Source organism: Monodon monoceros, unplaced genomic scaffold, assembly GCF_005190385.1.
Source record: "Monodon monoceros isolate NGI ecotype Baffin Bay Population unplaced genomic scaffold, NGI_Narwhal_1 Super_Scaffold_4, whole genome shotgun sequence".
NCBI lineage: Eukaryota > Metazoa > Chordata > Mammalia > Artiodactyla > Monodontidae > Monodon > Monodon monoceros.
Window position 1 is genome coordinate 45,457,146 of NW_021703781.1, and position 24,426 is coordinate 45,481,571.

The 24,426-nt window shown below is 40.7% G+C and overlaps 1 protein-coding gene across 1 annotated transcript; it reads right to left on the reverse strand.

Annotated features, from left to right (window-relative positions):
* Window positions 1–1,298: 1,298 nt before the first annotated feature.
* Window positions 1,299–22,794, reverse strand: ANKRD22 (ankyrin repeat domain 22). The gene is made up of 6 exons (XM_029201010.1): window positions 22,597–22,794; window positions 8,748–8,939; window positions 5,450–5,557; window positions 3,949–4,026; window positions 2,429–2,527; window positions 1,299–2,158 (listed from the first exon to the last, which is right to left on the reverse strand). Exons 1-6 carry the CDS (start codon window positions 22,615–22,617, stop codon window positions 2,081–2,083), a joined length of 576 nt encoding a protein of 191 aa, XP_029056843.1. The 5' UTR covers window positions 22,618–22,794; the 3' UTR covers window positions 1,299–2,080.
* Between the last annotated feature and the right edge of the window lie 1,632 nt (window positions 22,795–24,426).

Genomic DNA, 24,426 nt, shown 5'->3' on the forward strand with positions numbered 1-24,426 from the left:
TCTGGTTTCAAATGTCTGGCCCAGGTTTCTGCCTTCAAAAATTAAATGCTGGGAAGAAAGTTTTAAAATGTCATGAGCATAATAAAACATTATGCTTTGATCTTGACAAAGGTATTATTAGACAATCACCCAACTCATTTATAAATCTGGATTTATTTCTTTAGAAAATTGTCCAATTTTCACACAGTTTCAAAGACAACACTTATAAATTACATGGCATGGTAATTTTGCAAAACTCTGACACCAAATTGAAGGTATACTGGCAATGTGTTGAAAGTATACTGATGTGTGACGTTTCACTTGTTTTTTCTTTCAATCCTCAGTCACCTGATAACTCAGTTCAATGCGAATGGATCTTAAATAATGTAGAAAGAGATGTTTAAGGGCTTCAGAATCTATATCTACATACAATTACTTCCCTCACAAAATATGTGCCTTAAGACACTGTGCATAGTTCAATAAATATTCCTGGATTTGATTTTTATTAGACCTTTGTTCTGTTCAAGGACGGTAAATCTTTCATTCTTAGACTGTATTTGTTACCACATGGTGTGGCTTAGTCCATGTCTAAAAATATTCATGATTCAGTCTTGCTTTGCAAAATTCAGTCTGTTTTTTAAAAAAATAATAAATTTATTTATTTATTTTTGGCTGCGTTGGGCCTTTGTTGCTGTGCGCAGGCTTTCTCCAGCTGCAGCGAGCGGGGCCTACTCTTTGTTGCAGTGCGCAGACTTCTCACTGCGGTGGCTTCTCTTGTTGCGGAGCACGGGCTCTAGGCATACGGGCTTCAGTAGTTGTGGCTCGCGGGCTCTAGAGCGCAGGCTCAGTAGTTGTGGCGCACCGACTTAGTTGCTCCACGGCATGTGGGATCTTCCAGACCAGGGCTCGAACCTGTGTCCCCTGACTTGGCAGGCGGATTCTTAACCACTGCGCCACCCGGGAAGCCCTCAGTCTTTTTTTTTTTTTTTTTTTTTTTTGTAGTACGCGGGCCTCTCGCTGTTGTGGCCTCTCCCGTTGCAGAGCACAGGCTCCGGACGCGCAGGCTCAGCGGCCATGGCTCACGGGCCCAGCCGCTCCGCGGCATGTTGCATCTTCCCAGACCGGGGCACGAACCCGTGTCCCCTGCATCGGCAGGCAGACTCTCAACCACTGCGCCACCAGGGAAGCCCCCTCAGTCATTTTTAAATGTGCTTATTTCTGCTCTGTGTCACTGACAAAGGACTTGAGAGAGATATATTGATATTCACAATCTCTCCTCTAGAAGTATAATCCAGACACTACCTCATCATATAGCTCTATTTCTTGTAAAGAATTACTTTATACAAATAATTTACAGTAATAGTTTTAATTTTATGAATAAAAAATAAACAGTACTAACAAGATTAGTAACTGCTTTGCATTCACAAGAGAATCATAAAGCTATTTTTCAATAAACAACTTGATAGTTACATAATGTTTTTCAAAATCAAGATGGCTGTTATTTGTAAATTGATAGCAAAACATCTAGAGGTATGCTGGTACACTGGCTCCTTGGAAAGGAAAACAAGGCTCTGACTTGTAGCATTTGCCAATATCTGTGGTGACAACTGATAGACGATTTTGTTGAAGCTGGAATATTTATATACGAATCTCTAAACCGGCACACATATGCACACCATTCTATACAGATGTGCATGCTTTGATTCTTCCTCAAAGGAGCCTCAGAAGAACAGTTTTTCTCCTGGGGCAGGATATGGATGGGACAGCCTCTTTATAAGAGCAACACAACTGAAAACAGATAACATGGATAACGCTGATCCTCTCCTTTAGGAGAGACTGAGTTTGAAACATCACCCTTTTTTGACTGCAGTGGAGAATCCGACAGCTTTAGTGTTTCCTCTAGAAGGATTTTGACCACAGTGAGCTCCACTGAGCAAAAAAAAACATTAGAAATACAAAGCTCTTCCAAAACATTACCCATGGCAACCATAGTTATCCTCATACCATGGTGACCTCCAGATTGAGTGGTCCACAGACCAACAGTCCAAGATGGAAATAGAATCCAGTCTTTTTTGTACTTCTTCATATGTGGTCATAATGATTATGACGCTTTCCTTAGCAGTAATTCAATCTGGGAAAATTTTAATCTCTGTGCAATATCCAGGGAACTCTCACCATGCTGAGGAGAAAAAGAAATCACAGCTATTTATCTCCAAGAAAGTCAAATGTCAATGCAATGACAATGTCATCCTATTAATGCTAGAACCGAATGACAGACAATGTTGACTGTCATTCCGTTCTAGCATTAATAGGATAATTTGATTCCTTAATGAGGACAACTGATTTGCTCTTAACAACTTCAGAGACAATTAATTTATGTCAACACAAAGCCAAAGTTAGAAGGTTATGATGATAGAAGAACCTCAGACCATGGTCCAAAGATCCTTACCTTGTTCTTTATCATGGGGTCTGCATGGGCTGCAAGGAGCAGAGGGATGAGAGTCTGGTTTTTCATTTCGCAGGCATAATGTAGCGCAGTGCAGCCATACTGAAACACAAAGGATCGACATCAGTTGGAATCCTTACACACTGCAGCATATGGCTTCTTTAGCAAGCACTTTTCATATTTTGTAATGTACAGCTAAGCCAAACAAACAGTCTGAAAACCATCTTTGTGGAACTATTTCATGCAAGTAAACTTTTGAGAGAAGAAAATGAGTGCAAAGGTTTGGGGCCAAAGGTGAAGACAAAACCTTATAAACAGGGAGAAGTTAGCCGATGGTACTCCTGTTATCACTGTTCTTACTGCCATTTGGATTTCTCTTTGACCTTTGTCCTTATCTTTCCTTAGTTTACAGATGGGGCCCTTCTCACCAGTGGGTTGGGATCTTGGCTGAGGCAGCAGCTGTTAGGATTCATTGAGCACTTACTATGTGCCAGGCACTCTGCCCAACACTTCACATAATGATCCCTATAAGACTGCCAACAAACACATGAAAGAATGCTCAACATCATTAATCATTAGAGAAATGCAAATCAAAACTACAGTGAGATATCATCTCACACCGGTCAGAATGGCCATCATTAAAAAATCTACAAACAATAAATGCTGGAGAGGGTGTGGAGAAAAGGGAACCCTCTTGCACTGTTGGTGGGAATGTAAATTGATTCAGCCACTATGGAGAACAGTATGGAGGTTCCTTAAAAAACTAAAAATAGAATTACCATATGACCCAGTAATCCCACTACTGGGCATATACCCTGAGGAAACCATAATTCAAAAAGAGTCATGTACCAAAATGTTCACTGCAGCTCTATTTACAATACCCAGGACATGGAAGCAACCTAAGTGTCCATCGACAGATGAATGGATAAAGAAGATGTGGCACATATATACAGTGGAATATTACTCAGCCATAAAAAGAAACGAAATTGAGTTATTTGTAGTGAGGTGGATGGACCTAGAGTCTGTCATACAGAGTGAAGTAAGTCAGAAAGAGAAAAACAAATACCGTATGATCCCTATAAGTAAGGACTAGTGATGTTCCCATTTTACAGATGAGGAAACCGAGAGTCCAGTATGTTTAAAACTTGCCAAAACTCACATAGGTAAAAAGTGGCAAGCCTAGGTTTACACATAGGCATTCTGACTCCAGCTTAACTACTGACGGTGGAATTTTGTAATCAGAGCCTGCATTTTTCTTAACTCCCCACCAGTGGTGGGGCAGTTCTTTTAAAAATATTCTATATTCAATAAAAATGTTATTCCCATGAGTTCAGTGACAGAATATAAACAATATCAAGGTTGCCTGACGCAGTAAAAAGGAAAGAAGGAAGGGGGGAAGGAAGCAGAAACTAAATGTACAAGTGTTTCAGAAAATAAAGCGAGCAACTTTATAGTTGACAAGTACACTACCCACAAATACCATTTGCAATGTTATTTCAAAGTGACTAAAAATATAAACTTACACAATCTGTAGCATTAACTTCGGCACCAGCGTTAAGTAGCATTCGTACAAGAGACTCATTCTGCTTTGTCTTTGATACCTATGGCAAACAGCAAGCACAAGAACAAGAGAGGTGTATTTACAAACATTGTCTCCCTCTTGCGTCTGGACTATTCCAATCAATAGGCTTCATTTTAATCCCAACACCCCTACGTGTCTATGCATCTTTCTTAAACTCTTCCCCACCTCCTCACTGCTCTTTAATATTAATTATATAAAGTCATGGTTGTCAGAGTGTGGCCCTGGAGTAACAGTATCAGCACCTTGGGACCTAAAAATGCAAAATCTGGGGCCCTACCCCACTCCTGCCAAATCCTACTGAGGATGGAGTCCAGTGGCCGGTCTTTCCCTTCCTTGGTCAAAACCCTTCTATCATCCCATTGCTCCGGGGGCTAAAGCAAAGTCTTCAGCCTGTGACAAGGTGCCATATATTTTTCCCTCTGCTTATGGCCCCAGCCATCTCACCCACAGCCCTGGCTCACCTTGGCCTTGGTTAGTCTTTCATTCCCACCAGGCTCCCCCATGCCATAGAAGAGCTGCCCTGAATGTTTCTTCTGCTAGAAGCCTCCTCTCTCCTCTTTGCCTGGTAAGTTCATCTTTAATATCTCAGCCCAGGCCCCTCTCCCTCCAGGAGGCTGTCCCTAACCTACCTGTCCAGGCGACATCCCTCTCCTCTGGGCTCTCCTAACACTGACCGCCTCTCTCTACCAACTACCTCATAGGAACTTCACATGTATTCTGTCACTATTGGATTAATGACTTATTCTTCACAATAGAAGAATAAGTGGCACAGTAGTTAAGAATCCGCCTGCCAGTGCAGGGGACACGGGTTGGAGCCCTGATCCAGGAAGATCCCACATGCCGCGGAACAACTAAGCCCGTGAGCTACTGAGCCTGCGCTCTAGAGCCCGCAAGCCACAACTACTGAAGCCCGAGCGCCTAGAGCCCATGCTCCGCAACAAGAGAAGCCACTGCAGTGAGAAGCCCACGCACCTCAGTGAAGAGAAGACCCCACTCAGCGCAACTAGAGAAAGCCCGCGTGCAGCAGCGAAGACCAATGCAGCCAAATAAATAAATAGATAAATAAATAGATAAATAGATAAATAAATAAATAAATTTTAAAGAAAGGAAAGAAATAGTAGGGAGGGGATTCTTTTTAATATTCAGGATTTTTGCTTTTCCTTCAGAAGATTCTTAAACAAATTTAATTTATTTTTCCTAATAAACATTGCACAGATGATTTTACCATTGACTGATTTACCAGGCTACCTTTCTTCTTGCTTTACTTCAGTCATAGCATTGCATGTATGTTAGAGATGCCATTTGTAGAATACAAACGAAGAGCTTACTTTGTTACTTTTTATTTACACCTCACCAACTTGGCAAAATTTAATGACTCATGCTGTCGATCTCTTACTCATTTGTACTCATTTATCTTTTGCTCCCACGAGTGTTGTACTCACCATGAGGAAATAGCCAATAAGCAGGACAGGCATTAAGAGGATAATGAGTAGATAATCAAAGAAGGTAAATCTTTTCTTCACAGCATAATGCAGGCAGGTTCTCTGTTTCTAAAAAATTAAGAAAACGACTATTTATTAATAAATATTGTTTTAAATTGCATATTTTTAGATTACCCTATCAAAAAATTTAGTCCACACTTTTTATTTTTGTGGTATCCATGGCATCTCTTTCTGTGGAATAAATCTAATTAATAAACCCAGAATTCCATTGACCAGAATATTGAACACAGTACAGTCTAAAGGAAAAGTTGGGCCATAGAAAGACAAGTGAAATGTACATTTTACAAATCATCAAAAGACAGATTCTCACATTCATTTTGGTTTGGGGAAAAAAATACATGGAGATATAAACATAGGACAATTTAGTATGAAAACCTATAGTTACTCCTTAATCATCTATGGTACACAATTATTCATTTTGTGGTTTGTTTATAGGAAAATTTTAACCACATGGCAATTTTTCCATGTTCCTACATGAACACAAGCAGTGCCGGACGAATGGAAATAACTCAATTTAATTCTTCAAATACATGAATAATTATCAGGTGACAGATTTAAGCTTCTAGGAATTGCGGGGGTTATAAAACCTCAGGGCCTCATAATCAAAGCAAAGGTAGACCTAAACACGCACAAATAAGTGTAATGCAAAACAAGCTATGGTGACTGGAATTCCAACCAAATCAATGAGAAGAGAGGAAAGTCAGGAAGAAAAGAGAAGTTCATTTCTACTCTTCTTAAATAAGAATATTTTTGTTTTTCTAATGGTATCTGTGTTCTCTGTAAAAATTTTGTAAACTAGACAAGAGTATAAGGATAGAATTTAAAATCACCCATTATCCAACAGCCCAGAGTTAACTGTTGGTAGTTTGCTGTATCTTCTTCCAGTCTTTAAAATGCATATATGTGGATTTTTTCAGTGTAGGATCATACTGCACATGCAAAATTATACCTGCTTTTTTTTTTCAATTAACATGTAGAATATGTGCATTTTCCTATGCCATTTAATATTTTTAAACATGTAACTGTTATGGCTGCACTGTTTACCGTTCTATGGAGCTGTTCGAATTTATTTAGCCAAACCCTACCTGTTGAACATTTCAAGTAATTTTAACTTTTCATTTTCACAAATAACATTGCTTGAATCCTCATGTATAAAGCTTTGTCAACATTTCTAAATGTGTCCTTAGCATAAGTTTCAAAAGATAGAATTCCTGGCATACAAGGAAGGCATTGATGCCCCTCACACTGTACTGCTAAATTGTGCTCTGGTAAAATGATAATGATTTAAACTTCCTTCCTGATCAGCATTAGATTTTCTGTCTTAATCCTGGTCAATCTGGCACACCAAAACAAACAAACAACACAACAAAAAGATATCTCTATGTTTTAGTTTAATTTGCTTTCCATACAATCCATCACTCTGTTAGGCATGTATGTACATCTGTACCAACACCAGAGCTTTTTGTTTGCTTGCTTTTAAGGCCTCTGTTTAGTACTTCTAACTAAAGATAACTCAAGTATAGATTTAAGAAACGGGAAAGCACCAATTCAGATTATTAATGTACAAGGATTAGTATTGGGGGAAATGGAAAAGATTAAACCTTTAAAAACCATTGAAAATATTTTTTAAATGGACAGTTGCAAACCAAACACTTCTCATAAAATCTCTGCTAAGGTATCCACTGAAGTCCTTCCCAGGATTTCCATAAGCAGCCTGGCTCAGGTTCTCTGCAAAACAGAGATAAGCATGCCTCCTCAGCCCTGTCCCTGTGTTGACAAACATCTCCCTCCCTCAGCTTCCTAACCAGCAAGTCTCCTGAGAGGGCACAAACCCAGAGACATCTGTCTTGGCCACCCCATCTCACCACAAGGCCAGACACCTGGTTCTTCAGCTGGGTGCTGGGGCAATCATGTCACACTCCACTAAGCAGCCTATCTGTTAGATTAACACAGCCGTGACTTGCTTTTAAACCCAACCCACAAAAAATAGGAAGCACAAACAAGAAAATCCAGTAGTGGACTTCCCTGGTGGCACAGTGGTTAAGAATCCGCCTGCCAGTGCAGGGGACACGGGTTTGAGCCCTGGTCCAGGAAGATCCCACATGCCACGAAGCAACTAAGCCCGTGCGCCACAACTACTGAGCCTGCGCTCTAGAGCCCATGAGCCACAGCTACTGAGCCCACGTACCACAACTAGTGAAGCCCGCAGGCCTAGAGCCCGCGCTCTGCAACAAGAGAAGCCACCGCAATGAGAAGCCTGTGCACCACAACGAAGAATAGCCCCTCCTGGTGGCAACTAGAGAAAGCCCGCGGACAGCAATGAAGACCCAATGCAGCCAATAAATAAATAAATAAATAAAATTTTAAAAATAAAAAAATTAAAAGAAAGTCCAGTAGTGATCCATTTTCTGATAATATATTATTACTCCCAATGAGCTAGACTTTAAACTGACTTGGAAGGGAGAAGTGGGGCCCTACAGGCTATTTTCCCTCATTGAATGTACTTGAGTGGGTACAGGGCATTCATAATTATTACGAAGAGTGACCTTTTATATTTACTAAGTGTACTTTAAATGTTGCCTTTACTATGATGCAGATACTGGATGTTCCCATGGGGTTCTGAAAGGATGTGCACGGCATGTCCTGCTCTTCCTTAGTTCTGAAGACTCCAAGTCAGCTAATAATACATATGTAAGTATATTCTTCATGCCTTTCTGTCTGGTTTCAAGTAGCCTCTGGTTCGTGAGCATATTTGTTCCTGGCAAATTTCTCACTGAAATTCTTTTATTCCACAAGCAAATTATAGGACCTTCTGGAGATCAGAACATTGACAGAGTAGGTAAAAATCTAACTAATGAAATAGCACCACCAGGTCAATACTTGTTTTCCAGGAAATCTTTCCTTTTATTTCTGCAATAGTGAGGAAGAGGAGTAGGGAGAGAGGAGGGGCAAAGAAAAGCATGGGGGGGAGGAGGAAAAGAAAGGAAGAAGCTCTATCCAGACAAATGAGTGAACCATTTTTTTTTTTTTTAGAAATAATAAGACATGAAACCCACAAAATATGCCTGTTCATTGACCTATGTTTTATTTTACTTTTTAGCCTGGTAATATGGCCTCAGTCTCTCTAAAGTAAGGCCCCCCAAAACTGTTGGTATTAGGAGCTACAAACAATAAGCAAATGACATCCACTGCTTCCATTGGTGCGAGGAGAAAGGAACTACCATGGTCATGGCCTCACCCGGTTTTTGAGGTTCACATCAGCGTTTCTTCTGAGAAGGAAGGAAACGATTCTCAGGTGCCCTCGCCTGCAAGCGCAGATCAGGGGGGTGTCTCCATTAAAGCCATCTTGAACGTTGATACAGTTGCCGTCTTCCCTCACCCACTGCCACACTTGACCCAAGTCATTCTGATAGGCCGCCTGGCAGATGGGCTGAGGAGAGGAAAACAAAAGCAGGTTTTGAAATATAGGAATAATTAAACCACACCAAGAAAAAAAAATCACCCGACACCTTAAAATCCCATGTTTCCAAATTGTAATCTACTGCTTTGTTGATGAGATTTGGGGTCTCAGTTATGTCTAGCCATAAGTCTAGAACAAGGGTAGGGCCACCAGGGACCCCTTACTATTCCCTAAATTGCCTGGCACACAGGAATGTTCACTGAATGGACGAATTAGTGAAAAGATGGATGCAATATTGCCAACTCAGTAAGGAAAGTGTGTGTTGAGTTCATGGATAAATGATGCCTGTCAGAAAAGCAGGTTTCTACTCAAGATAAAATCTGCATATCGGAGGAGTTTAGTAATGGGACACTAAGTAATGGGACAAAGACGCGTGGCCCCCTGTACTCAAGGAAATCAGCACAGTGGGAAAGAGCTATTTTAGACAAATAACATACAAATAACGCATTATGCAATTAGCTGCAACTAGATGCTTTTTATTTTAGAAAGCATTATAAGGAATTTTGCAAAGCACGATGGGAGTTTAACAGCAAGATCTGAGCAGACATCATCTTGCCTACTTTCCCTCTCTTCTCTCCCTCTGGACTTTTTTTTTGGTACGCGGGCCTCTCACTGTTGTGGTCTCGCCCATTGCGGAGCACAGGCTCCAGATGCGCAGGCTCAGCGGCCATGGCTCACGGGCCCAGCCGCTCCGCGGCATGTGGGATCTTCCCAGACCGGGGCACGAACCCATGTTCCCTGCATCGGGAGGCGGACTCTCAACCACTGCATCACCAGGGAAGCCCTGGACTTCTCTCTTTTTTCCAATATCTCATGTTTAGTTTCTTCTACTGGGGCCTCTGCCCTTACTCTACAAAACAAACAAACAAACAAAAAACCAAAAAAACAGCCACTTTTTCACTTCTCTCTTCACCTGGCTAACTGCTAGCTCATCCTTCATGTCAAAACTTATTTTCATTTTATCTGTCTTTCCTGAGTCCAGCATTCCTTCACAGCAACTGACAAAACTATACCTCTTTTCTTAATTATTTATAATTGTGTGTTGAAAGCTACTGTGAATGAGGAGGGGTTGAGGCCACAGTGAGTGAGGGAAAGCACTGAAGTTTCAGGCTATAAATTCCACATGAATAGAGGCTACTTCACTCCATTCACTGCCATAACCCCAGCATATATATAACACAGTACTGGGCACATGGTAGGCACACATTAAATAGTTTCAGATTGATTTTAATTAGACAGTATACAAAAGCACTTAGAATACCTGGCACATGAATGATGCTCAGTTTATGGAGGTTATTATAATTGCTTATTAAGTATTAATTAAATTAATTAGCAATATCTGCCAAGTGGTAAAGAAGTGATGGTCACAGCGGTTGCAGGAGAAATCAGAAAAAGACATGGTCCAGATGCAAAGGAGGCAAAGTTTTTTTAAAAAGTTAGAAAATTAAATTAAATTACTAGACATCACATAGTGTTTTGTTGCATGAGGTAAAAGCAGCTGAAAAGGTTCTATGCTGTTATAAACGCTGTCTCCACTAGGGGGCAGCTCAGGGTCATAAAAGCACTGACAACGTAAGTCTATAATCCGAGGGGACGGGAAAAAGCCTGTTAGAATTAGCTCTATGGAAAAATCTACTTCATTTTTTAAAAAATTTCACATACACCAATGAAAATTTGCCACTGATGACTACTACTCACGGGCTAGCACTTGGGAACTGATGGTCTTCTACGCAGAACTTGAAAACAGGTGGCTATAGAGTTAATTTTTCTGCTAAAAAGTAAAATGCCTTCCTGGCTCACTTAGACATCACATACAAATTGTTAATTCTTCTTTTCCGAGCATTTTAATTTACAGTATTTCAAAAGCTGGAGTTTTTCATGTAGTGATCTGGCTTTCCAGATTCTCTTAAAAAATTGAAAGATTTGGCAACACTGGGCCCACATGCACACAGGACACCTCACAAAGCTCGCTCTGCTCGGGCGCCTCAAAATCTTCCCTGAGAGTTAAGCATAAAGAGGAAAGGAAAAGTGGAGAGTTTTCCTGCAAGAGTCGCACGGGGTCTTGGAGTGTTTCTCAATCCCATTTGAGCAATATTACTTCCAATATTAACCTGACCTTATTTTTCCATCTTTCTTAGGCTGCCTATTTCCTAGACACACAGTTTCTGTGCTTAGCAATACCTGCTAAAAAAAAGTTTAAAAGTTTCCAGAAGGAAGATAGAGTTAAGAGAATCAAGTGCAAGTTAAGATTGCTGGATTTGATCACTAATGACCATTCAGAGATGAATTTCATACAGTGTCAGACAAAAGGCAGAATACAGGGGCCTGGGTTCGCGGCCTGTGAAGAATTGGAGTGTGATCAGAGAGGAGTTCGTGGTAAGTTTGGTAGTGAAAGCTAAGCGGGAGCTGGTGAGTACCCAGAGGGGTGTAGCAGCGTCCAGCCAAAGTTCTGCACATTTATAGGCAAAGTGGTGGCTTCAAGTGGTTATAAATACAGGCACTGGAAACAAACTTTCTGGTTCCAATCTCAACTCTGCCACGGAACGGTTATGTTATTTGGACAACTTACTTAAACAATTTGTGCTCAGTTTCTTTCTCCATTTAATAATCACATCTTCTTTATCAGATTACAGAAAGGATTAAGCATGACTGTATAGATGAAGCACATAACTCAGGTCTGACTCATAATAAACCCTCAATTAATGTAAGCTACTCTTACAGTTATTTTTAAAAAACATAGCAGCCAGTGAAGATGGGCAGAGGTGGTTATCAAATAAATAATTACTGAAAGAGAATGAAGAGATGATAGGATAGTGAACAAAAGTCAGAAGAATTAACCTTACTAAACAATGACAGTTTGGTTCTAAAGCCAAAGCAAGGGAGGAAAGATAAATATTCAGGATAGAGAGAACTTTACATTAGCTGAATTTTTTGCCAGAAAGTCTGAGGTTTGATCTTCATGCCTTATGCTAACATGTATTTATCATCAATAAATAGATAGACATAGATATTCAATAAACAGCAATTATGTTTAAATACATGAATGGGTTAATGATGTAGGGGAGCAAAATTTGCCACCCCAAAATGTACCTCTTTGGCATGAGGATTAATTTAGGCTGATTATTTTTAAGAAACTGAAGACTCAGAAAGTCTTTTTACCTCTCCCTCAGCTGCCTAAAGAATTTAGATAAAAGATTCTCTGACATAAATCATACCAATGTTTTCTTAGGTCAGTCTCCCAAGGCAATAGAAATAAAAACAAAAATAAACAAATGAGACCTAATCAAATTTACAAGCTTTTGCACAACAGAGGAAACCATTATAAAAAAAAAAGAAAGAGCCTACAGATTGGGAGAAAATATTTGCAAATGATGCAACTGACAAGGGCTTAATCTCCAAAATATACAAACAGCTCATACGACTCAACAGCAAAAAAACAAACAACCCAATTGAAAAATGGGCAGAAGACCTTAATATACATTTCTCCAAAGAAGACATACAGATGGCCAGTGGACACATGAAAAGATGCTCAACATCACTAATTACTGGGGGAGGGATAAATTGGGAGATTGGGATTGACATATACACACTACTATATATAAAATAGGTAACTAATAAGAACATACTGTATAGCACAGGGAACTCTACTCAATACTCTGTGATGACCTATATGGGAATAGAATCTAAAAATGAGTGGATATACGTATATGTATAACTGATTCATTTCGCTGTACAGCAGAAACTAACACAACATTGTAAATCAACTATACGTCAATAAAAATTAATTTTTAAAAATCACTAATTATCAGAGAAATGCAAATCAAAACTACAATGAGGTACCACCTCACACCGGTCAGAATGGCCATCATTAAATAGTCTACAAATAGGGACTTCCTCTGTGGTCCAGTGGCTAAGACTCTGAGCTCCCAATGCAGGGGGCCTGGGTTCGATCCCTGGTCAGAGAACTACATCCTGCATGCCGAAACTAAGAGTTCGCATGCCGCAACTAAAGATCTCACATGCCGCAACTAAAAGATCCTGCATGCGGCAACGAAGATCCTGCGTGCTGCAGCTAAGGCCCGGCTAAGCCAAATAAATAAATAAAATTGTTTTGAAAAGTCTACAAATAGCAAATGCTGGAGAGGGTGTGGAGAAAAGGGAACCCTCCTACACTGTTGGTGGGAATGTAAGTTGGTGCAGCCACTATGAAGAACAGTATGGAGGTTCCTCAGAAAACTAAAAATAGAACTACCATATGATCCAGCAATCCCACTCCTGGGCATATACCTGGACAAAACTATAATTCAAAAAGATACACACACCCCTATGTTCATAGCAGCACTGTTCACAACAGCCAAAACATGGAAACAACCTAAATGTCCATCGACAGATGAATGGATAAAGAAGGCATGATACATACATACAGTAGAATACTACTCAGCCATTAAAACAGAACAAAATACTGCCATTTGTAGCAACATGGATGCAACTAGAGATTATCATACTCAGTGAAGTAAGTCAGAAAGAGGAAGACAAATACCATATGATATCACTTATATGTGGAATCTAAAATATGGCACAAATGAACCTGTCTACAAAACAGAAACAGACTCACAGACTGTTGGTTGAGATCAGACTGTGATTGCCAAGGGGCAGTGGGGGAGGAGAGGGATGGACTGGGAAATTGGGGTTTGTAGATGCAAACTATCACATTTAGAATGAATAAACAACAAGGTCCTACTGTAGAGCACAGGGAACTATATCCAATCTCCTGGAATAAACCATAATGGAAAAGAATATTAAAGATAAGAATGTCTACATGTGTAAAACTGAGTCACTTTGCTGTACAGCAGAGACTGGCACAACACTGCAAATCAACTCTACTTCAATTTAAAAAAAAGCGGGGGTGAGGGGGCCCTGTTCTGGAATAGAGCTTTCAGCAGAGATCTCTGCAAAGAGCATGGGGGAAACCCAGCAGGGCCTAAAGATCAGAGTCCACCGTGTGTCCCATTGTCTCTGCAGGCCCAGCAAACATTTATTTACCAAACATCTGCTTTTTCACCTTTTGTGAATTACCTTCCCCCCCTTCAAAGTCCCAAATCACTACCCCCAACACCCTCTCCGTCTTTAGCTGAAGATGGTATTTAACGTGAGGGTTTCAGCCATTTTGGTGAGTTATTCAGTTTTCCTGGGTCTCTCCCAAGTATACATGTTATTAAACTTTTGTTTGATTTTCTCCTATTAATCTTTCTCATGTACATTTAATTCATAGACCAGCCAGGAGAAGAGGAAAGGTACGTGCCTGGCTTTCAAAATAGCTGATAACTGGATGCTAGAGGCCCACCCCAGTCCCACTTTGTATCTCCCTTTTCCAGGGCCTAAAATTTAAGTGCCTCTGGGGAGCACAAGACACGTTTAGTTTGTTGATGATTAACTAAACTATTCTGTATGGGTTATTTAACATAACCGTGTTTTACACTGCTCCAAGTAAAATAGGTATCACAGCTGGAAAAATATTTGACATTATTTTAGTACCATGGAGGAATCTGAGCTGCTTGCACTGTAACAGAGGTCTTGAAAAGCAAAGTTTCCCCACCATCCCCACTTTCAATATTGCTTCCCCTGAAGTATAGTGGATCCTCCCTAATTGTCAGTCTAAAGAAAGAGACTTTGGAACTCTGCCTTGATAAGTTGCTTATTAACCATCTCCATGCTGAAGCTCCCCGCATTTAAAATGTTCCCTGGGCTTCCCTGGTGGCGCAGTGGTTGAGAGTCCGCCTGCTGGTGCAGGGGACACGGGTTCGTGCCCTGGTCCGGGAAGCTCCCACATGCTGTGGAGCGGTTGGGCCCGTGAGCCATGACCGCTGAGCCTGCGCGTCCGGAGCCTGTGCTCTGCGACGGGAGAGGCCACAACAGTGAGAGGCCCGCGTACCGCAAAAATTAATTAATTAAAAAAACAATAAAATGTCCCCTAACAATTTCTGAGGAGAATCTGTGGTTTTTGATGCAACACGGTTCGGATAGTGTACAAGATAAACGTGTACACTAATGAAATATCTTCCCAGAAAAGGCAAGAAGATGTCTTCTTCCTCTTCAACTTAGGAAATCTTAGGGAATGATAATGAAGGCTTTATTTTATTCACACAATAAATCTCAAGCCTTTCCTTCTGATGACTCATTTCTTCACATACTGTGATTTAAATTTCTTAGTAAATTCTTTCTTTCAGATAAATAAAAAAGGCACAGGAATTTTTTTTTTTTGGTCTTAGGTCCACTTAGCCTTTATGTGACATAAAGGACAGTCCCAGCAGTGGCTGGATTATGAGGATAGTAACAGTGAAGGGGAAATCAAGGAAGGACACACATTTATCTATTTTCTATTCCTTCTCCAACAAGGTCTTTTTGAGAACATGATGTCTTCACGGCCAGGAAGTTAAAGAAGCTTCGTTACTACACTTGAGGCCTGAGAAGCTCTGAGGCCAAGGCAGGGCAAGAAAGTCTTTGCCTCCAATCATGAGGAGAAAGGGTGGAGGAAGGGTGGGTTCTAGCTGCTTGATCTAGCAAATCGGAGGCCCTGATATCTCCCTACTACCTCAGACCACCAAAGACGTAAATGCAGGGCTTTGAGGAAGCAGTAGTGTCACTCTCACTGCCTCCTGGCCTCCAGGACTTTCTGCCAAACAATGGCTGCCCAAGGGTGGGGATGACCATGTTAAACTGACATTATTTAGAATTACTGGAGCACCGTGATGACAAAAAGCAAATCTACCTTTAGTCAGTAATATTAGTCTCTAAATTCGGAATAGACAATAAAACTTCTTATTGCCTGTACCTAGATGAACTGCTTTCACCCATACCTTTCATATACCACTCAGTTATTCCAACTGGCCCAACTTCCCATGCTTCAGATTCTCCATACATACCCCCCTTGTCCAGAACACTCTCCCCAAGATTCCCAAGACTAGATTCGTATTCCTCAGTGTTCAGCTCGAATGTCATTACCTCACTGGGGCCTTTCAGGTCAAATCTAATTACATATATACACCCCTCTTATATACTCTCTCTTTATCCTGTTGCTTCCTTGATTTCTCTTTCACTACTTACAATTTTTTTTTTTAATTTGTGTATTCATTTTACATTGGTAGCTCCAAGAGTTCAAGATCTACTCTTACTCATTTATCACTAAGTACCAGGAGCTAGCATGTGCCTGGAATATAGTATGTGATCAATAAATATTGTTGATTAAATAAACGAATGACTGAGTAAATGAATAAATATTTACAAATGTTTACTGATGGTTTCTGTTCATACATTGAAGTTATCATTTCCTTTTTAAAATGTGATTATCACTTGTAAAATACTTAAAATATACAAGGAAAGAATCAAGAAATCAATTGGGATAGAAGCTATTTGGTGCTCTTTTTTAAATATACAATGCCAGGGCTTCCCTGGTGGTGCAGTGGTTAAGAATCCGCCTGCCAATGCAGGGGACATGGGTTCGAGCCCTGGTCTGGGAAGATCCCACATGCTGCAGAGCAGCTAAGCCCACAAGCCACAACTACTGAGCCTGCGGGCCACAACTACTGAAGCCTGCGCACCTAGAGCCCATGCTCCGCAACAGGAGAGGCCACCGCAATGAGAAGCCTGCACACCAAAGTGCAGAGTGGCCCCTGCTCGCCGCAACTAGAGAAAGCCTGTGCACAGCAATGAAGACCCAACACAGCCAAAAATAAATAAAATAAAATAATTTTTTTAAATAAATAAATAAATAAATATACAATGCCAAAATCTTGAAAGGATTCAATACACAAACTAAGTAGATAGAGATTGTGAGGGGGGCATTTTTTTCAATTGCCTTTGCCTTTCCTTTTCCCTTATCATGGAAGGACACAATGCTTCATGCTGAACCCGATCTCACCCAACTATCCTGTTTTATATATCAAAACTGTGACCAGAAAAGGTTAAGTGATTTACCCCAACTGCCCCGAGTTTCTGGCACAATAGGGACTAAATTCTAGGCTTCCTGGGTTTCCAGTCCAATGGCCTTCCCATTCATTGCATCTCTATTCTTGTTCCCCCTGAGTTCTCCTCCTCGATGGTACCAGCTCTCCCAAAAAGCCCTGCTCAGCCTAAATTGCTTTCTCTGGACACTGTATATTTCAATATGATCCCCTTCTTCTTTAAACCATATGCTCTTTTTCTATGGTAACATCTTCCTGTCTGAAAAACAGATATATTCTTACATTAATATTAAGATTGTGTGTATGTGTGTGTGTGGGTACCACTGTTCATAGGTAACTTTAACATTAGACTTTCCCCAAGTTTAAAGGGATACATGATTGTAATATAATTTTCTAGATATTCCTTTTAAGGCCTTGTTTCCCCAGCTGACAAGGACAAGAGCCTGGAGAAGATTCTATAGATCTCCTAAGCACAAATTCTTGAGCTCTTTAAGTTCTTATACAACTTCCTTCTTTCTAATTTTTGTAATACTTTGCAGTGTGCAACACTTCTCTACAGGGTGGGAGTAAAATGTACCTCATTGGAACCTGGATTTAGTTTACCCTATTCTTCTAACAAAGGGGAAAGGACAATAGTGTAACTTCGTGGGGAAGAGCGCTGGCAGAGGAGCAGAGCGGTTAAGACCGGCTTATTTATGGAGGGTGACATGCCTGTTGAGAGTGCTTTAGGGAAAGAACTTAGCATGTTCATCAGGACATGAGCACAATTTCCCTGAATGTACACAGGTCTCTAGCCAGTAAGTACTTTTCAGCTGCATAACTCTAGGCCAGTTCCTGAAACTATCTTGGCCTCAGTTTTTTCACTTGTAAAATAAGGATAATCATAGTGACTCTCTTATATGGTTTGGTGAGTATTAAATGAGTTAATACACTTAAAATGTTTAGAACACAGCCAGGCACATAATAAAGGCCTAATTAAATACTTGTTATTATTGTAAATAGTATGAACAGGTATGTGTGATAAGGGTTTAAATCAGCGGTCCCCAACCTTTTTGGCACCAGGGACCCGTTTCATGGAAGACAATTTTTCCATGGACCAGGGGAGGGGGGGATGTTTTCTGGATGATTCAAGTACATTACATTTATTGTGCACTTTATTTCTATTATTATTACATTGTAATATATAATGAAGTAATCATACAATTCACCATAATGCAGAGTCAGTGGGAGCCCTGAACTTGTTTTCCTACAACTAGATGGTCCCATCTGGGGGTGATGGGAGACAGTGACACCCGAAGCCTGTTGCTTATGTCCAGTCTGCTCCGTAAGATGCAGCTTAATTGTCACTTGCCACTCACAGATAGGGTTTTGATATGAGTCTGCAAACAATTGATTTATTATGGTCTCTGTGCAGTCAAACCTCTCTGCTAATGATAATCTGCATTTGCAGCTACTCCCCAGCACTAGCTTCACCTCCGAACATCAAGTGTTAGATTCTCATAAGGAGTGCGCAGCCTAGATCTCTCACATGTGCAGTTCACAGTGGGGTTCGTGCTCCTATGAGAATCTAATGCCACCGCTGATCTGACAGGAGGCGAAGCTCAGGCAGTGACGCGAGTGATGGGGAGCGGCTGTAAATACAGAAGAAGCTTCGCTCGCTCGCCTGCCTGCCCGCCGCTCACCTCCTGCTGTGCAGCCTGGTTCTTAACAGGAGTTGGGGATCCCTGGTTTAAATGAATCAGCCCTGTTTAAAAGTCTGGCCTGCATAGCTGGGGGTGATCAATCCAAGCTTAGTTCTCTCACTGAGCTCTAAGCATATCCTCTACTGCAGAGGTTAGGACCCACTCTGGGACACCACCTCATTCTCTCCTTCTTTCTTACACATATATTAGAAACAACCTAAATGTCCATCGATGAACACATGGATAAAGAAGATGTGGTACATATACACAATGGAATATTATTCAGCTATAGAAGGAACAAAATTTTACCATTTGCAAAACCAAAGATGGACCTTAAGGGTATTATGTTAAGTGAAGTAAGTCAGACAGAAAAAGACAAATACCACATGCTCTCACTTTTATGTGGAATCTAAACAACAACAATGAAAAACGACAAACAAACAAGCACACACACACACACACATACACATGAATATAGGGACTAGATTGGTGGTTGCCTGAGACAGGGCAGCAGGTCGGAGGTGTGAGAAATGGGTGAAGGGGGTCAAAAGGGGCAAATTTCTAGTTATAAAATAAATAAGTCATTGGGATGTAATGTACAGCATGGTGACTGTAGTTAATAATACTGCGTTGCATGTTTGAAAGCATCTAGGAATGTGGATCTTGAAAGTTATCATCAAAAAAAAAAATTTGTGGGCCTCCCTGATAGCGCAGTGGTTGGGAGTCCGCCTGCCGATGCAGGGGACACGGGTTTGTGCCCCGGTCCAGGAGGATCCCACATGCCGTGGAGCGGCTGGGCCCGTGAGCCATGGCCGCTGAGCCTGCGCATCCAGAGCCTGTGCTCCGCAACGGGAGAGGCCACGACAGTGAGAGGCCCGCGTACCACACACACACACACACAAAATTTGTAATTATGTGTGATGACAGATGTTAATGGATTTATTGTGGTGATCATTTTGCAGTATATACAAATATTGAATCATTCCTTTGTACACCTGAAACTAATATAATGTTATGTCAATTATACCTCAATAAATATATATATATGCTATATATATAATAGCATAACTATTAGCAATGCAAGGCTCCAGAGGGTAGCAGACTGCATCCCAATCTACACCTCTTAGTGTAACAGTTATTTTGAGCTAAAGGCAATTGAGAAGAAGCAGATACAAAGAATGTTCTCTGCCCTCCCCCTCCTTAGCTAAAAGCAGGACATAAATATGTGAAGGTGTTGCCCCTTCTCTGTCTACCAGGAAGGACAAAATTACCTTTGTCAGCCCAGAGAAGTCACCAAAGTAATCTACAGAGTAACATTTCTAACTAGCCCTTGTCTTCCGTTAGCTCCCCTACATATTTGCCTTCCCTCAATTTGCTGCCTTAGAAACTCAAAGTACTTTTCCTTTGTCTTGCCACTCCTCTAAAAATTTATTTTTCTTTTGTTAAGATGCTATGGGAGCCCAAGTTCTAAGTACCTCTTTGAGTTACTCAAAGTAGTATCACTTGTGATACTGAGTTGCATGGAAACACAATTTATCCCAACACTACTTAAGACTATTGAGAAATAAAATATTGCCTGTCATATCAGTAAACAAAGGATGTCACAGTCATCAGCGATTGCAGTCACCACCAGCCATCAAAGGTGAGTCGGTGAGCCCCGAGGGAATTTAGGAAGGAAACAAAGAATACCTGCCATCTAGCAGCCATCAGACTGCAGCCACTCCAAAGGTGAGCCCTGTGGAAACTCAGGATATGAAAACACAGGATCCTGGACCCATATAGCTGAGGTGTATATCAAAGGAGTGATTTTAGTGAGTCCAGACTCTTGCATCTTCCCATACATAGAAAAGCACTAAATTCCTTAACTTGACATATCTAGTCTTCTTTTATTAACAGTAACTTTTTCTTCCTACTACCTGCCCTTTGTTGCACAACTCCTATCTGTCCTAGTTCACCCTCGCCTCCTTGGAGCAGTTTTCTCAGGGTTATTTGAGATGCTGCCTCCCGGGCTTGAAGTCCTCAGTGTGTCCGCTGAATAAAACATAACTCTCAATTTTTAGGTTGTGCATATATTATTTTAGTTGACACTATCTTTGATTCAATGTTAATTATGAGCTTTGAATAATTACTTATGAGCTTCTAGGTAAGTTAGGGTCTTTTAGGGGTGTGTGTATACGTGTGTGCGTGTGTGTGTGATTGTTGTATTTGCTTTCAAATATCATAGTAGATTCCACATTGCTTTGTCCTCAATATATCTGAAAAGTGAAAAGTTCATTCCACTTCTGGGGATATTCTCACTGATACTTATAAGTATCAGCGCCTTGCCTTGACTCAACCACTTGCCAAATCCACACCCCATCAACAAACAATTACACGCAAAGACTTCCTTAAGTAATTATTTCCAGGACCTAGACTGTAGACTACAGTCTGGCTTCACACAGCATGGTCCAGGGCCAGCAGCATATTGCGGAGCTGAAATGCATTATCTTATGCCCCACCCAGACCCATAGAATAATAATCTGTGTTTGAACAAGATCTTTGAGTGATCTGTGTGCACATTTAAATCTGAAAAGCACTAGCCGAGAGCAGTGTTTCTCTCCCAGGGGTGGTAAACTGATCACCTACCTCAGAATCACTTGGGAGGCTCCCCTAAAAAGCAGGTTTCTGAACCGTACCTCAAACTGAGTGAAACAGACTCTCTGGGGTAGGGGCCCTTGAAACTGCATTTTCAACAAGTTCCACTTCCTGGCGCTTAGGCAATCTAGGGCTTAAGAAAGGCCAGAGGGGCTTCCCGGGGCTTCCCTGGCGGCGCAGTGGTTGCGAGTCCGCCTGCCGATGCAGGGGACACGGGTTCATGCCCCGGTCTGGGAAGATTCCACATGCTGCGGAGCGGCTGGGCCCATGAGCCATGGCCGCTGAGCCTGCGCGTCCGGAGCCTGTGCTCTGCAACGGGAGAGGCCACAGCAGTGAGGGGCCCGCGTACCGCAAAAAAAAAAAAAAAAGAAAGGCCAGAGTAGCATTTTAGAACATTACATGTGTTGACATTTTCATATATGTGAGTTTTCACTAGCCTAAAGTCACTGGGCAAGACATATCTAGAAACATAAACTAATCAAAGAAAAGTTGACTACAGAAAGACACACACACACCCCTGGCATTAGACATAACTGCCAACACTGAGAAACTGCCTTTAGTATTAGAAGAAGCACCCAGAGAGGCTCTGTTGAGCATCTGCAATGAAATGCAGACCGACCGGTTATTTGTGTCAGAGACGAAAGGGAGCAAATCATGAATAATAACGTCATTACACCTCTTGGACTCTTGTTGAAACATCACTCTCTTGTACTCCTTTGAAACGTTGTTAAAAATCTATTTGATTCTAATAGGTTACTCTCAATACAGGAAAAAGCATTTCTGTATCCATCAGCTGTGAAAAGAAAAAACTCAAAATATCAAAACTACATTCTGTTTTTATCCTTCTTCTATACAGGGATAGACTTTATTAGTAATTGCTAGAGGTGAAAATCTCCTTTCAAATATCAAGCGGAAAGGCATTACTCTATACACACATTTCCATAAAAGAGCCAGGCTATCTTTAGTCTGTTCAGAAAATCCAGTTGAAGACAATTTTTACTTGTCCTCTAGATGTTTGACATCAGAAAACACAACTCCATTAACTCCCTTTTCATAAATTTCATTTTACAGATCCAGATTACCCCCTCAAACATCTGGACATCATGACATGTTTACTATATGGCTCTCTACAAGCTACTATCTAGCTAAAGTTTTAGGATTGCAAAATAATTTGCCTTAAAATATTAAAATATCAAAAAGACTAGCACACTGGACTTTGTTTTGACTTAATGCTCTTACAGAAAGTTAGACAGATGAAAAAGAGACATTAATAGGGATAGGAAATTCCATTTGAAAAGCATGAGCGATTTTTAACATCTTGGGAATCTTATTTCCAGAGAGGTTACATACCTCAGAGTATAGGATTCCCATGCTGGTCCTTCACAGACTTATTTCACAGCTTCTTGAATCTTCTGGAGGTATTTCCAATTAACATCAAAATCCTTCCCAGTCAAGAGAAAGGTCCCTAGAAGCCCAGGTCGGTGGCAAGTCCTTTCTTTCCACACCTGTGAGTGTTCTTCCAGCCACCTACACAGCAACACACCTTCCAGAGAGCCCAACCCAATGAAACAAGGGCATTAGTTTACTGTGTAATGAATCACCCAAGTTGCGCATCATCTAATGTTACAACACCGAGGAACCGGTTTCTGAGTCATACCTACTCTGCCAGTGGTGACATGCGGAAAAAAAGGAAGCAAAGACGAGGGGGGAAGAAAAGTTCTCACACCGGCAGAAAGGACTCAGGGCTCAAAACAGGATATTGTGTTTAGGACATTTCCTAATTGAAATCTGGTTTTCAGTGGCTATTGACAAAGGCTAAGTGCAAACAAACTCGCTTGTTAGAACCATATATGTCTGCATAGGACTTGACCTTCATGAAAAATAATCTTTAAAACTGATGGATTATTGCTATCTTTATGCACACATAAGTATTTATTATTCCTTGATATTTTTTATTAATATAGACTAATTAAAATAATAAAGTCAATTTATGAGCTATAGTATTTTATATATATAAATGTGCTCATAATCACATTCAAGCGCATCTTTGAGTAAAGTTTGATCAACTCAAATTAAAAAAACCTAAACTTGGGCTTCCCTGGTGGCACAGTGGTTGAGAGTCCGCCTGCCGATGCAGGGGACGGGGGTTCGTGCCCCCGTCCGGGAAGATCCCACATGCCGCGGAGCGGCTGGGCCCGTGAGCCATGGCCGCTGAGCCTGCGCGTCCAGAGCCTGTGCTCCGCAACGGGAGAGGCCACAGTGGTGCGAGGCCTGCGTACCGAAAAAAAAAAAAACAAAAATATCCTAAACTTAAAAAAAAAAAACAAACCTAAACTTTTTGAAATATCAGTCCCATTTACATTCTAGTGAATTCAATTATACTAAAAGGTTTAAATTACACTTATAGTATTACCATATTTGATTTTCCTTTATAAGCACTTTAATTCTGAGCCTAGAGTAATATTTTCCCAGCTAAACAATCTTGTAAATCTAATAAACTAAACTTACTCTAATATAATAAATATTAAGTCATCCTAAACATTCTAATACTGTTTTCAAATTTAGTCAATTTATAACATTCCATTTTAAAATCATAAGTCTAAAATCAATTATTCTATTATACATCAATTACTCTCTTATACATTTTAAATGGAAACACCAGGCCACTTGTGTGCTAACGTGCTAACATGCCAAGTCTCTTAAACATCCAAGATATTTTATATACCAAATATGATACCAAATATTCACACATTTTCTCTGAACTTAACACAATCACAGCAAAGTGCTAAACTTTCCCAGAATTAAAACACCCATACACACACCCATGAGAGAAAGCGTTCAACCATCCCAAGCAAACTGATGTGATCAGTTAAGGTTCTTTGTGGCCAAGATTTGGTGCCAGGATCCAAGGCCTGAGCCTATATATATATATATATAGATGAGCCTATATATATATATATATATATATATATATATATATATATATGACTTAGCTTTGGGGCCAACCTCCCAGGAGTTTTAAGAATTAGCTAATTCTTCTGTTGGAGACGGAAGCCTGCAATACCCACTAAGATTGCAGCTGACTTCCTCTTTGGCTTAGTTTCATTTTGCATTTCTTTATTTCCTAAGACATTTAAGTGTCTTTCCCACTGACTTAAATCCTTCACTCTCTTATGCAAA

What these genes read in the sequence shown, in the direction of transcription:
- ANKRD22 (XM_029201010.1), bottom strand. Translation starts at nt 22,617, where the DNA reads ATGGGAATCCTATACTCTGAG. An exon ending in TGGGAATCCTATACTCTGAG is followed by an intron (nt 8,940 to 22,596) that starts GTATGTAACCTC and finishes TCCTCTCCTCAG; the next exon opens with CCCATCTGCCAGGCGGCCTA. An exon ending in AAGTTAATGCTACAGATTGT is followed by an intron (nt 2,528 to 3,948) that starts GTAAGTTTATAT and finishes TTTGTGTTTCAG; the next exon opens with TATGGCTGCACTGCGCTACA.